Below are 13680 nucleotides of genomic sequence, written 5' to 3' on the forward strand. Positions count from 1 at the left end.
AAGAAGGTCGAGGCTAGACAACTTATACTTAATAGAGTGTGAGGATGCTCTGGCCCAGTCACCCGCTTATAGGTCTCCATCATCTGTATCTGCAGTTCTTCTGCCTCCTTCCATCGTCCTTGATTTGAGAAGATTGAGGCTAGAGTATTTATACTCGTCAGAGTGTCAGGATGCTCTGGCCCAGTCACCTGCTTATGGGTCTCCATCACCTGTATCTGTAGTTCTTCTGCCTTCTTCCATCGTCCTTGATGAAAGAAGGTCGAGGCTAGACTACCTATACTCATCAGAGTATAAGGATGCTCTGGCCCAGTCACCCGCTTATGGGTCTCCATCACCTGTATCTGCAGTTCTTCTGCCTCCTTCCATCGTCCTTGATGAAAGAAGGTCGAGGCCAGATTATGCATACTGGTCAGAGTATAAGGATGCTCTGGCCCAGTCACCCGCTTATAGGTCTCCATCATCTGTATCTGCAGTTCTTCTGCCTCCTTCCATCGTCCTTGATTTGAGAAGATTAAGGCCAGAGTATGTATACTGTTCAGAGTATTAGGATGCTCTGGCCCAATCACCTGCTTATAGGTCTCTGTTACCTGTATCTGTAGTTCTTCTGCCTCCTTCCATCGTCCTTGATTTAAGAAGGTCGAGGCTAGACTACCTATACTCATCAGAGTATAAGGATGCTCTGGCCCAGTCACCCGCTTATGGGTCTCCATCACCTGTATCTGTAGTTCTTCTGCGTCCTTCCATCGTCCTTGACTTAAGAAGGTTAATGCAAGATTATGCATACTCATTAGAGTGTAAGGATGCTCTGGCCCAGTCACCCGCTTAAGGGTCTCCATCACCTGTATCTGTAGTTCTTCTGCATCCTTCCATCGTCCTTGATTTAAGAAGGTCAATGCAAGATTATGCATACTTGTCAGAGTGTGAGGATGCTCTGGCCCAATCACCCGCTTATGGGTCTCCATCACCTGTATCTGGAGCACTTCGGCCTTCTTCCATTGTCCACCAAGCTCATAGGCCTCCGCGAGAATACTGGAGCTGGAAAGTGTCTCCTCACTTTCCGGTCCTAAGATGTATCTTCTTACATCAGTCGCGTTCTTTGCCATTCTCTCGCTATTGATGAAATCCCCTCTTGTCCCTGCAAAGGACGCAGCTTTATGAAGCAATGAAGCCCATTTCTTGAGCGAGGCTTCTGTACATGGTCGCTGCGCGACTGCGCACTGCACATGAGCGAATAGTACTTGGCACTCAGTCCAATTCTCGAATACTCCTTTGGGGAAGTTGTTGTCAAGCCGCTGAATAAAGTCTTCTTTCCAGCTCTCAAGCTCAAGAGTGTGAGTTTTAAGCCATTCCTGAATCGCGAGTTGGACTAGTCGGTGCATCCCGAAGCTTCTGCCACCTGTATTGGTAGTTATCATTGAGTAGCCTCTCAGGATGGATATGTCGTCTTCGAACTTCAACTCAATCTCGTTCTGTAGGCCTGCACTCTCTCTATCACCATTATCACCCATATCACCCTCATCACTCTTATTGTTCGGATGATGGCCAAAGGCATCTTTTGTCTCTGTTTTATATTGGAGCAAGGTATCAGGTATCCCTTGTCTATCAAAAAAGCTCATCAGAGATAACAAATCACTGGCTGATGATCTCTTTTTTCGAATATAGTCAAATGATATTTGCCATGTGGCGAAGACGGCGTTCTTGGCTTCAGTATCTCTGCGGAGATACCCATCCTTATAATTAAGGAGAGTGGACTTCTGCTGATCGCTTTTCTGAAACATCTCTAGGTACTGCCTGACCGACTGTCGTGGCGCCCTCTGCCTGATATATGCCGCTGCTTGCACAATTGCAAGAGGCATGAACTCCAATGCCGTGGAAAGCTGTATCATATCCTCTTTCTTAGCTTGCTCTCCAAGCTTTTTCTCAAAGAGCAATATTGCATGGCTTGCATCCATCACCCCAACGTGAAGAATATCATGATGTTCCACGATTCTTGATACCACATCTGTACTTCGACTTGTAATGATGATAGATCCATTCAAGCTCCCAGAGAAATATGACCAGATTGATCTCCCTGATTTATCACTCTGACCGCTCCCAAGACTGTCTGGGCTGACCGAGGAACTTGCGTGGAGGAATCCATCATCGTCAAGATTATCAAGAATGAGAACCCATCGCCCCATCTTCGTATCATTCAACCAGCTATATAGCAGTTGGAATATATCTGCTTTAGGATTCTGCCGACCGGGTATCTTGACTCGGTCAGCAATATCCTGGCAACTCTGCTCAAAACGAGTTGGATTGCTCGCATGAATCCAGAAAACCCAGATTGTGGGCGATTCATCTCGAATTCGGTAGCAATACTCAATAGCTAGTTGCGATTTGCTTATAAGCTGTCAGCGATAGAAACTCTGCTGGCCGTTAAAACTCACCCCACGCCACCTAGACCAGTCAGCGCTATCCGAGCACCTGGGGCAGACCCTTTTTCTTGTATCTGATCGAGGAGGTTTCGCCGATCGACGAAGTCGGGGTCGCGACGGAACGGGATGATCAATAAAGGGGCCGGTGGAGTTTCCGGTCGTTCTAGGCAAGCAGCGGTTATCACTCAACGTAGCCTGGTTAACAAGGGGCCTCGTGAAACTTACCCGCGGCAAGATGGATCGATCCGTTATTGACCCCGACCTGGCACCCCGAGTTGCTGTTCCCAAATGTCACATTCATAATCAATACGTTAGACACTCGTTGATGGGGATTTTGGGCAAAACAAAGATTTGATCCCCCTCAGCCCCATTATCAGGTGATTCAGGAATCAGGTGTTCCCGGCGCTAAACTTTGCCAAGTGTACAATTCTATATTTAGAGCCACCTGCAGCTAGTCCAAATTGCGGCCAGTAAGCAAACTCGATATTGACGGCGAATGGAAAGCGTTTTCTTGTGGTAGCGGGATTGATAAGATGGTTACTATCCGCGCATATTGCATACACATATAACAAGCTTGAAACCCTCGCAATGTTCGCTCGGGCGCTTGCTTCCAGGCATGGTTAGGAATCTTTCATACTCGGATTTAAGATATAAGATCAATATAAGGAAGCGCAAGAATTAACACCAAAGTGGTGCATGCGGCCAACTATACCCACCACTAAAGATTCAAGCATATCCTATACCTTTCATTAGCAGAACGCAGCCCCCGCCGCTTCAATTATCCTAACATTTGAAAAGTGCAGAATGAATAGGGGAAGTGCATAATTCAAACTACGCCAAATGAAAATCTCATATAAATGCGACCGTAGGAAGCGCTGAAAAGCGTAGAAAACTAAAGAAGCGAGTGCTGGCTGAACTCTGAGATTTGATGGGGTATGTGCAGAATCTGAGCATAATTCTGCCACCTGCTCTTGATGAATCCTTGAACTCCATTACATGCAGCGCTGAGTTGTACGCTGGATCCTTGCAGTTCCTTATATCTTGAATCCTTGAACTCCACATGTATTATTTATAGCGCTGCGTTAGGCCGCGGGCCAGAGGGCCGGAGGCCGCATTGTACGTTGGATTGTATGCTGTGCTGTACGCTGAATCGCTGAATTGCTGCGCTTCTTATATCTTAAATCCTTGACCTCTATCATAGTATGCAGCGCTACATCATACATAACATTTGAACGCTGCGCTATATGCTGAATCGCTACGCTTCTGATATCTTGAATCCTTAACCTCCATTATATATAGCGCTGCATTATACACTGCCCTGTATGCTGAATCGCTGCGCTTCTTATATCTTAAACCCTCAATTGAACTCCATTATGTTAAGCGATGTATTGTACACTGCGCTGTACGCTGAATCGCTGCGCTTCTTCAAATGTTATATCTTGAATCCTTGACCTCCATTATATGCAGCGCTACATTGTATGCTGCGCTGTACGCTGAATCGCTGCATGTGCGCTTCTCATATCTTGAATCCGTGACCTCCATTATATGCAGCGCTACATTGTATGCTGCGCTGTACGCTGAATCGCTGCGCTTCTCATATCTTGAATCCTTGAGCTCCATTATATTAAGCGTTGCGTTGTACGTGCAGCCAGAATGCAAGGCAAGTGTATAATGTACCTCAATAATCATTTACAGGTGAAGAATCCTGTTGTTCAACTTGAGAGGAGGAGGGGTGGAGTACTAGTACCCTATCCGGTCAGCGTGTTTCAAACTAGGGCCCGGGAGTTCAAGTCGAAGAGTGTGGAGGTAAATCTGATTTCGAATATTACTGTAGAGAAAAAACATCTTTCGGTTGGTCTGTAACTTTCCTGAAAGTCCAACACGACTGACTGCTTTGAGTTTGCCCAAATCTTATGAGCGCTTCCTTCTGTGAGGGCCATAGGAAAGCGACATGGCGTACCTGAATAATCAAGTTATGGGGTAAAGTGATCAACCATTTTTCATTTATCGACAGTAACGCAAGGTATTGATTTTGATGATAAAATTCTCCTGTTTTCAAGTGGATCGATCACCTGAGGGCGGGGTAAGTTGGGATCTGACAGATCTAAACTCCCAACTTGGAAAGTACTAGTCTCCAAACCACCCAACAGACATCACTTATGGCGACAACTGTTTCCTACGCCGGCGTCAACCACGCCTTTCAAGCAGGAGTGATTAACGGCAATATTGAGAGTTTGACGATCGGTAAGTGAGTTGGCTATCTCCAGAGTCCAGACAGATCTCAACTCAACCGTCGATCCCACTAGGACAAGCGGAATCATTGGATCAAGAATGCCTACGCGCTCTGCGAACGACCGACCCTCGCCACGACAAAGAGCGCATTAAAGATGCCAAGGGCGGCCTACTCAAAGATTGCTATCGATGGATTCTTGATAATGAGGCATTCAAACAATGGCAACAAAGCCAGTGCGATAGTCACCGTCTCCTCTGGATCAGAGGTAATCCTGGTAAAGGCAAGACGATGCTTCTGTGTGGAATTATTGAAGAATTGACGTACATCTATGGAGATGACACGATCATCTCATTTTTCTTCTGTCAAGCTACCGACAATCGGATTAATAGCGCAACATCCGTGCTACGTGGGTTGATATATCTGCTTGTTGAGAAGAACCCGTCGCTTCGCTCACACCTGCGGTCCCAGTACGAGAAAGCTGGTAGGGCCCTCTTCGAGGACGTCAATGCATGGAATGCTTTGGTTACAATCTTTACCAGTATCCTCGAGGACTTGTCTTTGAAAGCTACTACTTACATTGTGATTGATGCACTGGACGAGTGCACGAGCGGTCTCGACTTGCTCCTTAAGTTGATCGTCCAGATGTCTGCCACCCATCCACAAATCAAATGGCTTGTATCCAGCCGAAACTATGCCAATATCATCAAGCGCTTGAATTCTACTACCCAGATAGCTCTACTACTTGAGCTTAACGAGGAATCTGTGTCCGAGGCCGTGAAGTTCTTTATTGAGTATAGGGTGAACACAATTGCTGTTGTGGAAGAATATAGCCCCAAAACGTGCAATATTGTCAAAGAGCACTTGCTGTCAAATTCGCAGGGTACTTTTCTGTGGGTGGCCTTGGTCTGTAAAGAGCTTGAAGACACAGAATGGTGGCAAGCCGAAGATGTTGTTCGAACGTTCCCTCCTGGGCTTAGTGCCCTCTACCGCCAAATGCTCGATCAGGTTTACAAAACACGAAGTGCACAAATTTGCAAACGGATTTTGAGTATAATATGCTCAGTTTACCGCCCTATCACTCTAAGCGAGCTAGGCGCGCTTATTCAAGGGCGCATCGATAGCCTTGATATTGATGCCGTCGTACTTCGTCAGCTTATCGGCCACTGTGGGTCATTCATAATATTACGCGAACAAAGGGTCCACTTTATTCATCAGTCTGCAAAAGATTTCCTGACTCAGAAGGCATCTAGTGAGATACTTCCCAAGGGCACTGAAAGCGAACATCACGCGATCTTCTCACAGTGTCTAATTGTTCTTATGAAAACGCTTCGACGTGATATCTTCAATCTCGGACTGCCAGGAATTCCTATAGAGGATATCAACATTCCCAGCCCAAATCCATTGGCACCCGTCGAGTACGCATGTATCTACTGGGTGGATCATCTCTACGCGGGCAGGTGCAACACAAAATCCAGACCAAGCCTGAAGGATGGGGACATACTGCATCTGGATATATTTCTGCAACAGAAACTCCTCCACTGGCTTGAGGCTCTGAGCATTTTAAAGAGTGTTTCAGACGGTATACATGTTATAAAAAGACTGGAAACTTTGATTCAGGTAAGTAATCAAGATAGTACCAACATTGAATTCGCTTCTAACAAGAGGTCCGCTTCTGATCAATAGGAAGAGAGTGAGTCTAATGGACTCCTACAGCGAGCTCGGGACGCTACTAGATTTATTCAATACCACAGGATAGGGATTGAAAGCAGCCCACTACAGGTTTACTGCTCACCACTCATCTTTTCCCCATCAAAAAGCCTTACTAGGGTGGCTTTCGAAAAAGAAAGGCCGAATTGGATGTCAAATCATCCTATAGTCGGAGATGACTGGAGCGCCTGCCTTCAGACTCTCGAGTCACATAGTGAATGTGTCACGTCGATTGCCTGGTCGCCAGGTGGAAGCGGAAGCCGACTTGCGTCAGGGTCAAATGATACCACAGTCCGGGTCTGGGATCCTATCACGGGCCAGAATACATCTACTCTCGAGGGACATAGTAGATGGGTTACATCGATAACCTGGTCGCCAGATGGAAGTCGACTTATATCAGGGTCAGATGATACCACAGTCTGTATCTGGGATCCTATCACCAGTCATAATATATCTACTCTTAAGGGGCATAGTAACTTGACATCACCTAGGTTAATTGCCTGGTCACCGGATGGAAGCCGACTCGCATCAGGGTCGGCTGATACCACAGTCCGGGTCTGGGATCCTATCACGGGCCAGAATACATCTACTCTCGAGGGACATAGTAGATGGGTTACATCGATAACCTGGTCGCCAGATGGAAGTCGACTTATATCAGGGTCAGATGATACCACAGTCTGTATCTGGGATCCTATCACCAGTCATAATATATCTACTCTTAAGGGGCATAGTAACTTGACATCACCTAGGTTAATTGCCTGGTCACCGGATGGAAGCCGACTCGCATCAGGGTCGGCTGATACCACAGTCCGGGTCTGGGATCCTATCACGGGCCAGAATACATCTACTTTTAAGGGACATAGTAGATGGGTTACATCGATAACCTGGTCGCCAGATGGAAGTCGACTTGTATCAGGGTCAGATGATACCACAGTGCAGATCTGGAATCCTATCACTGGCCAGAATATATCTACTCTTGAGGGGCATACTGACTCAGTTATATCAATTGCCTGGTCGCCAGATGGAAGCCAACTCGCATCAGGGTCAGACGATACCACAGTCAGGATCTGGGATCCTATGACTAGTCAGAATATATCTACCTTCAAGGGGCATAGTGATTCAGTCATGTCGATTGCCTGGTCACCAGATGGAAGTCAACTCGCATCAGGGTCATTTGATGACACAGTCAGGATCTGGGATCCTATGACTAACCAGAATATATCTACCCTCAAGGGGCATAGTGATTCAGTCATGTCGATTGCCTGGTCGCCAGATGGAAGCCGACTTGCGTCAGGATCAGATGATAATATAGTTCATGTCTGGGATCCTATCACTGGGCAGCATACATCCACCCTTAGGGGGCATCGTGGATGTGTTATGTTGATTACTTGGTCGCCAGACGGAAACCGGCTTGCAGCAGGGTCGGACGATGCCACAGTTCGGATCTGGGATCCTAGCACTGGCCAGAATACCACTCTCGCCGGGCATACTGACTCAATTACATCGATTGCCTGGTCGCCAGATGGAAGCCGACTTGCGTCAGCGGCGGGTGATGGTACAGTCCGCATCTGGAATTCCATCACCAGCCAATGTATATCAGGTCTTTTTACCGGCCACATCAGCTTCCTTGAATTTGATACAGCTGATCCGGGCAATAAATATATCAAGTCCAACGTCGGTATACTTGAAGTCGGTATATTTGACCAAAGGTCAATGGTACTTTTAACTCGTACTTCCAGCAATTCCGTTCAACCCTTCAATCAAACTCGATACGGTCTAAGCCGTGACTGTTCTTGGGTGACATATAACGGTCTTCACCTCTTGTGGCTGCCTTCTGAATACCGTCCCATCGATACCCTTCGGTTTGCAGTACACGGCACTACAGTAGCCATCGCCTGCTCATCAGGCCGTGTTATTTTTCTTGAATTTTCAACATTATGTCCTATCCCAAGCTTGTGATCGGTGTTATATGACGGTGCAGCACCGCAGTCAGAAGCTAATGTTTTTGTTCTTGCACATGGATACATGGTCTGGGTAATTCTGTGAATCGGAGTCTGCTTCATAGCAAGCTTGTATTTAAACATTGTTAATCACAAGTGTTTCTACTTCGAGTCGAGTACTCTGTACTCCATACCGTCGGTCACATTTTCTTAGATAGATCTATTCCGACAAGTCCCACAAATAGAACAAAAGGGACAAAGACCTTACGCAGATCTAGGGATTTGCCACAGGACAATCTACAACAGTACCCACAATGGTGGACATTTGCCATTTTATGATACCTTTAGGATACGGTATCCTTAAAGTATCTTCAAGGATACAGAAAGAATGTTGGATACGGTTGTTAAGTCAAACTTTTTATGACACCGTATCATGTTTGATACAGAAATTATGGTATCAACATACTCAAAATTGAGTTTCATAAGGGTTTCATAGCCAAGGACATGGTATCAGATGAGTATCATAAGGTATCATAAAATGGCAAATGTCCACCATTGCAGAACAAAGATGCAAAACATGAGTAAAAATATCAGCACTTTAGCGCAATATCAAAAAGTAAATTAGATTATAGTAGAACCAAATAACATCAAGCCCAACCTCAGAAGCAGCGAAAGAAATGCAATCGTATAAAAAAGGTATCAATCATTATATCAAGAAAGGAATTAGATGTACATTAATATGTATGTTCACAGGGCAGTTCACAACAAGATGACATCCACAGAAGCAACGTCACAACCCCTCAGATTAATCACAAGGATCCTGCCGGCCCATCCCAGCCAAACACGCGCCACCGGCAAACGAGTCCAAGAACCAAAAACAGGCCCGCGTCTCGACAGAGCCAAGAAAAGAAAGAACAATAAAAATAAAGAAACTCTACACAAGCGCGTAAACAAGCGCAAGCGCACCACCGAGGAACCAGCCGTTACGCGCAACCGAAGCGGCACCGGCCGTCACGGGGGTGACCGATGGAGCAGGGGTAGTCGCGGCAGCGGGGGCAGTCACGGCGGGGGCGGTGGTAGCTGCGCCGGAGACAAGGGGGGTAGAGGTGATCAGACGGGTGGAGGACTTGGAGGGCGACTTCTTGGGGGAAGAGACCGGGGACGAGGTGGAGGTGACCAGGGTTGAGGTTGAGGAGTGGGTGGGGGTTGGGGTTGAGGTGGGAGTGGGGGTGGGGGTTGGTGTGGGAGTGCTGGTTGAGCAGGGGCCGGTGACGGTCACGGCCATCCAGTTGATGTTGCTGGCGGCGAGGGTCTGCTGGACGGTCACGGTGCCTTCTTGGGCGGAGCAGGAGGCGTAGGTGGTGCCGGCGACGTTGCAAGAGAGGGAGGCGGTGCTGGGGTTGTTGTAAGTATGGGTTTTTGATGTTTGTTGATATGTTGACTTACTTTGCGCCGTTGGTGTTGATCAGCTGGGCGGAGCTGGGGGCGGAGATGGCGGTCATGCCGGTTCCGGGGATACCGCAGGCTGAGGAAGCAACGCTGGTAGGGCAGGTGACCAGGTAGGTGGTCGCATCGCCATCCTAGTGCGCGAGTTAGTATAGTTCGGATTGTTTGTTGACATTGTTGTGATAGTGTGATGTTATTGTTGCGCTGACCAACCATATATGACAGCGCAATCGCAAACAACAGAACAGCACAGAACACTTGATGGAAACATGGAAGATGTCAATTTATATTCGGATTAGAGTCTCCTTACCTGACCCAAAATACCAGCCTGCAGGTCATGGCCCTGGAAGCCAGGCAGCAAAAGGTTGGCAGTGCTACCTGCAGCGGCAGCAGTAGCGCCAGTCAAGAGAGCGACAGTGTAGAAACGCATCGTGTATTAAAGAGAGACTGGATTTGAGTTCTTGTATTAAAAAAACTCCCAAATAAAGATTCGCGTAACACGGTACTTCAAGAATTAAAGAGCGACTGAAGATTTAACGAAAGACTGGATAGAAGCGAAAAAAGAACGTGAGGGTCAAACCCGAGATGAAGCGGAAGCAGAAGTCGAAGAGATGCAGAACAACCGCACTGGGGCAATACGCTCATTATGAAAAGGGACGGCTACTAGCCAAGGCTAAGGGAAAGGCACTAACTGGGACCAAACCTGCATATGGGGGTTTTTTACGGGGCCAGAATGATGGAAGTGGGCTGTGATAGGCTGTTCAAGGGCGTTGTATAAGGAACTAGAGTAAATTTGGATCAGGAACCCGTGTCAGGAACCGGACTTAGGCCAGGGGTTCGAGATCAAAGGGGAAATGAAAGAAAGTGAGAAAGTGAGAAAGAGGGTTCGTGCTCCATTTATCAACGCCACTAAACTATAGTAGGATTAGAGTCTGCAATCTTCCCTGGTCCAAGCTGATCTTTCTCTTTATGCGGAAGGTTGTTGTGTCGCTCCTTATCAGAAGATGAACGCGTTTTTTTGGCGGTGATCAGTGTGATCTACGGAATCTATGGAAAAGGAAAAAAAAATTATTGAGATTTGAAAAGCCAGATGGCAATCCATCTGTGACATTCTTATTGTTTTTGCCCTTTTTCCTCGCAGACCCTGACAGACCCCTTTTCTCCCTTGTGGGGGAAAACGCCTCGAGCGGGTCGCGTACATTAGCGCAGGTGAGATCATCGCAATTTACATTACGCGCCCACGTTCCCGTTGTTTATGGAGAAAGGATGGGTCTCCATAGGAAAAATATAAGCGAAAAATTGACATTGACCAATTTTAAAATTGCACTCAAATGCCACTAGTAGATCTAGCATGTCTTGTCATATAAGAGATCGGGTAATGTACCTGATACATTGAGCTGAAGGTGGATACAGCGAGAATTTGAATTTGGTTGAAGGTTCGGGAAAAATCAGTTCATGAATCGAATCTTACACAGACACTTCCACCACCGGGACAACTTGATTCAATATCCCAGCAAGGATTCCTACTACCAGCAACATCCCATTGAACGCAGCCATAATATAGAAGGGAGCACCCGTTGACACCTGGTCGAATAACGTTCCTCCCAACTTAGTGAGCAGCAAGATTCCTGCCCCACCATACAGCGAATACACCCCAGCAATCGACCCCTTCAAGTGCGACAAGTGCTCCAACCGCCGATTGACCGATCCCGCGAGAAGAGGCCGGTCCTCACTCGATTCACGGTCATCAGCATCAGCATCGAGCACACCCTCATCGTCATAAATCTTACGCATCGCATCATCATCCAGACTAACTCGCAAAATCCCATTACTGAGAACAGCAAGACTGCACACGATAGCACCGATCTGGCTCAGGCCAATCAGGCCCATCACGAGGAAGACCACCGCGCTGCCATCAGGGCCCTGGAATTGCGGGTTGGGAATCTGCGCAAACCAGATGTACCCAATCACACCAAAGAAGGCGGCTACCAGCAGTGGGACATTATACCGGCGTGACTTGTCGGTCAGGAACCCGAAGGCTGGTGCCGCGCACAGTGCAACCAACTGGGAGACCCCCGTCAATATCGATGCAAGGATGTATGCGCGCGGGCACGCGCGTTTGATGTCACCAAGCCCGGACCCGCGGACTGGATCATGTTCGTCGCAAAGACCCGAGACACGGAAGTAATGGTTCACCGCTAGAGGGATGAACAGGGAGATGCCCACTGATGATGCCCGAGCCACAAACCCGCCCACGTAACCCAGTCCAATGCTGCGGTTTCGGAATCCCAGAAGCATTGCTGTGGTCAATTGCTTCCAGTAAGGTAGGGTGGCAGGTTGGTCATCTTTTTGTGAATGGCATGTCCGCAAAGCGGACCATCCTTTTCCTTCTTCGCCGGGTAGTTGGCGTAGGCCAAGAAAACTGACCACGCTGATGATGAGAGCCACGACGGCTACAAGGTAGTAACTGCGTTGGATAGCCTCGGTAGGTGACAGTCCGACTTTTTCAAATCGGGCTGGGAGGGGAAGGAAGACTCCAAGGGAGACGAGAGCTCCACAGCCTGCGAAGAGCCCAACGAAACCTGACAGCCGAGCTGAGGGTGAAGCACTGGCTGTTGGTTCGGAATTACCATTCTGGAGTCTGCGTACCCGTTCAGGGGTGATTGTCAATTCTGACGAGACTGAAGCCCTGTATGCCTGATTGCGAAAGGCCTTTCCCGTCACAGTGGGTAAAACGGCTGTGACCATGGTTGATACGGCCGAACCGCCGAGGCTGAAAAGTAGCCGACCAAGGAGAAGCTGGGGATAAACATTCTTGGCCTGTACGAAGAGAACTAATGCCAAAGCAATAATTGCGTAGCCAATAGTGCAAACCTATCTTTCGTTTAGTAATCTGTAGCTTCAAGGAGATCTAGATATAAGCGGACACGACTTACATGACGTACGCCGATCCGGTCCGAGAGTACTCCCCAAAGGGGGCAAGCAGCCAGAGCAAGCAATTCATCAGCAAATCCCAAAGTCCCCACCGCATCACCCTCTCCATCATGGAGTCCGATCAGATCCGTTACCACGAAGGAAACAGACGAATTGATGAATACCAAAAAAGCGATTGAGAAGGGGCAGACCGCTAACAGGTAGGTGAGGGTCTGCCCCCTTGAGGCTGTGAACAATGCCGGAGCTGAAGCCATCACCGGTGACAGCGCATTGCCTTGAGGGAATTCTGGAGAAGAAAGGAAGATGAAGAATGATCGGCGAGTATTCTCAGCTTGTGTCGCCTGGGGGTGGGGTGTCACGTGCGATCAGATAAACAGGGATACGGGGATCACGATGAAGTAGATCAATGACGGGCTGGTTTTTTGGGTCACTTGGTTCGACAATTCAAGGTGCAGAATGATTGAGTCTATGTAGATATCTTCTTTTGTCAGTCCTCTGTTGCAAAAGTGCTTCTCAATTACCACGGCAAAGTGTAAAGGAGAAATCCAGTTTATTGAATGTTTTGATTGCCACTCGGGATGCATCTGATCCGGGGCCCCACCGGCCCGCGGCACCTTATCAATTATCACATCGTCAAGAACCACTTGGAATTCTTGCCCAAGTAAAAAGCAGTTATAGATATCCCTGCATTCAACCTTTGAAGTTTACATACTACGTTTTTAATACTTGGAACAACTATATACTCAATACTCGAGATAAGCACTGTACTCACTACTCAATGCCTATTTCCATCTCTTACTTTGTGGCACCCGAGTACATAAGAAAGGTTGATTTGGAAGGAATTCAACGTTTCTAAGATTTTCAATGTTAACTTCAAATTGGATCGGGGCAACGACATTGATTCAAATAGATTTGGGAATGAATGTGAAATAGCCCGTGGTACCTCGCGTACCAACATTGAAGTTCAACATTGAAATGTTATCGATCATCATTGCCCAGGGAC

General features: G+C 47.5%; 3 protein-coding genes across 3 annotated transcripts; 1 reads left to right on the forward strand and 2 right to left on the reverse strand.

Annotated features, from left to right (window-relative positions):
* Positions 1-4576: 4576 nt before the first annotated feature.
* On the forward strand, positions 4577-8316 carry N7466_003159 (uncharacterized protein; the record flags this gene model as incomplete). Its single annotated transcript, XM_057162556.1, has 3 exons — positions 4577-4661; positions 4724-6107; positions 6849-8316. The coding sequence occupies 3 exons, from the start codon at positions 4577-4579 to the stop codon at positions 8314-8316; spliced, it is 2937 nt and encodes a 978-aa protein (XP_057023671.1).
* Positions 8317-9231: 915 nt separating this feature from the next.
* Positions 9232-10173, reverse strand: N7466_003160 (putative GPI anchored glycoprotein; the record flags this gene model as incomplete). The annotated part of the gene is made up of 3 exons (XM_057162557.1): positions 9232-9691; positions 9744-9877; positions 10054-10173. The coding sequence occupies 3 exons, from the start codon at positions 10171-10173 to the stop codon at positions 9232-9234; spliced, it is 714 nt and encodes a 237-aa protein (XP_057023672.1).
* Positions 10174-11210: 1037 nt separating this feature from the next.
* Positions 11211-12931, reverse strand: N7466_003161 (putative MFS transporter; the record flags this gene model as incomplete). Its single annotated transcript, XM_057162558.1, has 2 exons — positions 11211-12617; positions 12680-12931. The coding sequence occupies 2 exons, from the start codon at positions 12929-12931 to the stop codon at positions 11211-11213; spliced, it is 1659 nt and encodes a 552-aa protein (XP_057023673.1).
* Positions 12932-13680: the final 749 nt, after the last annotated feature.

The sequence above is a fragment of the Penicillium verhagenii genome (genome assembly GCF_028828195.1).
Source record: "Penicillium verhagenii strain IBT 33310 chromosome Unknown utg000004l_segment0_segment0, whole genome shotgun sequence".
NCBI classification, from domain to species: domain Eukaryota; kingdom Fungi; phylum Ascomycota; class Eurotiomycetes; order Eurotiales; family Aspergillaceae; genus Penicillium; species Penicillium verhagenii.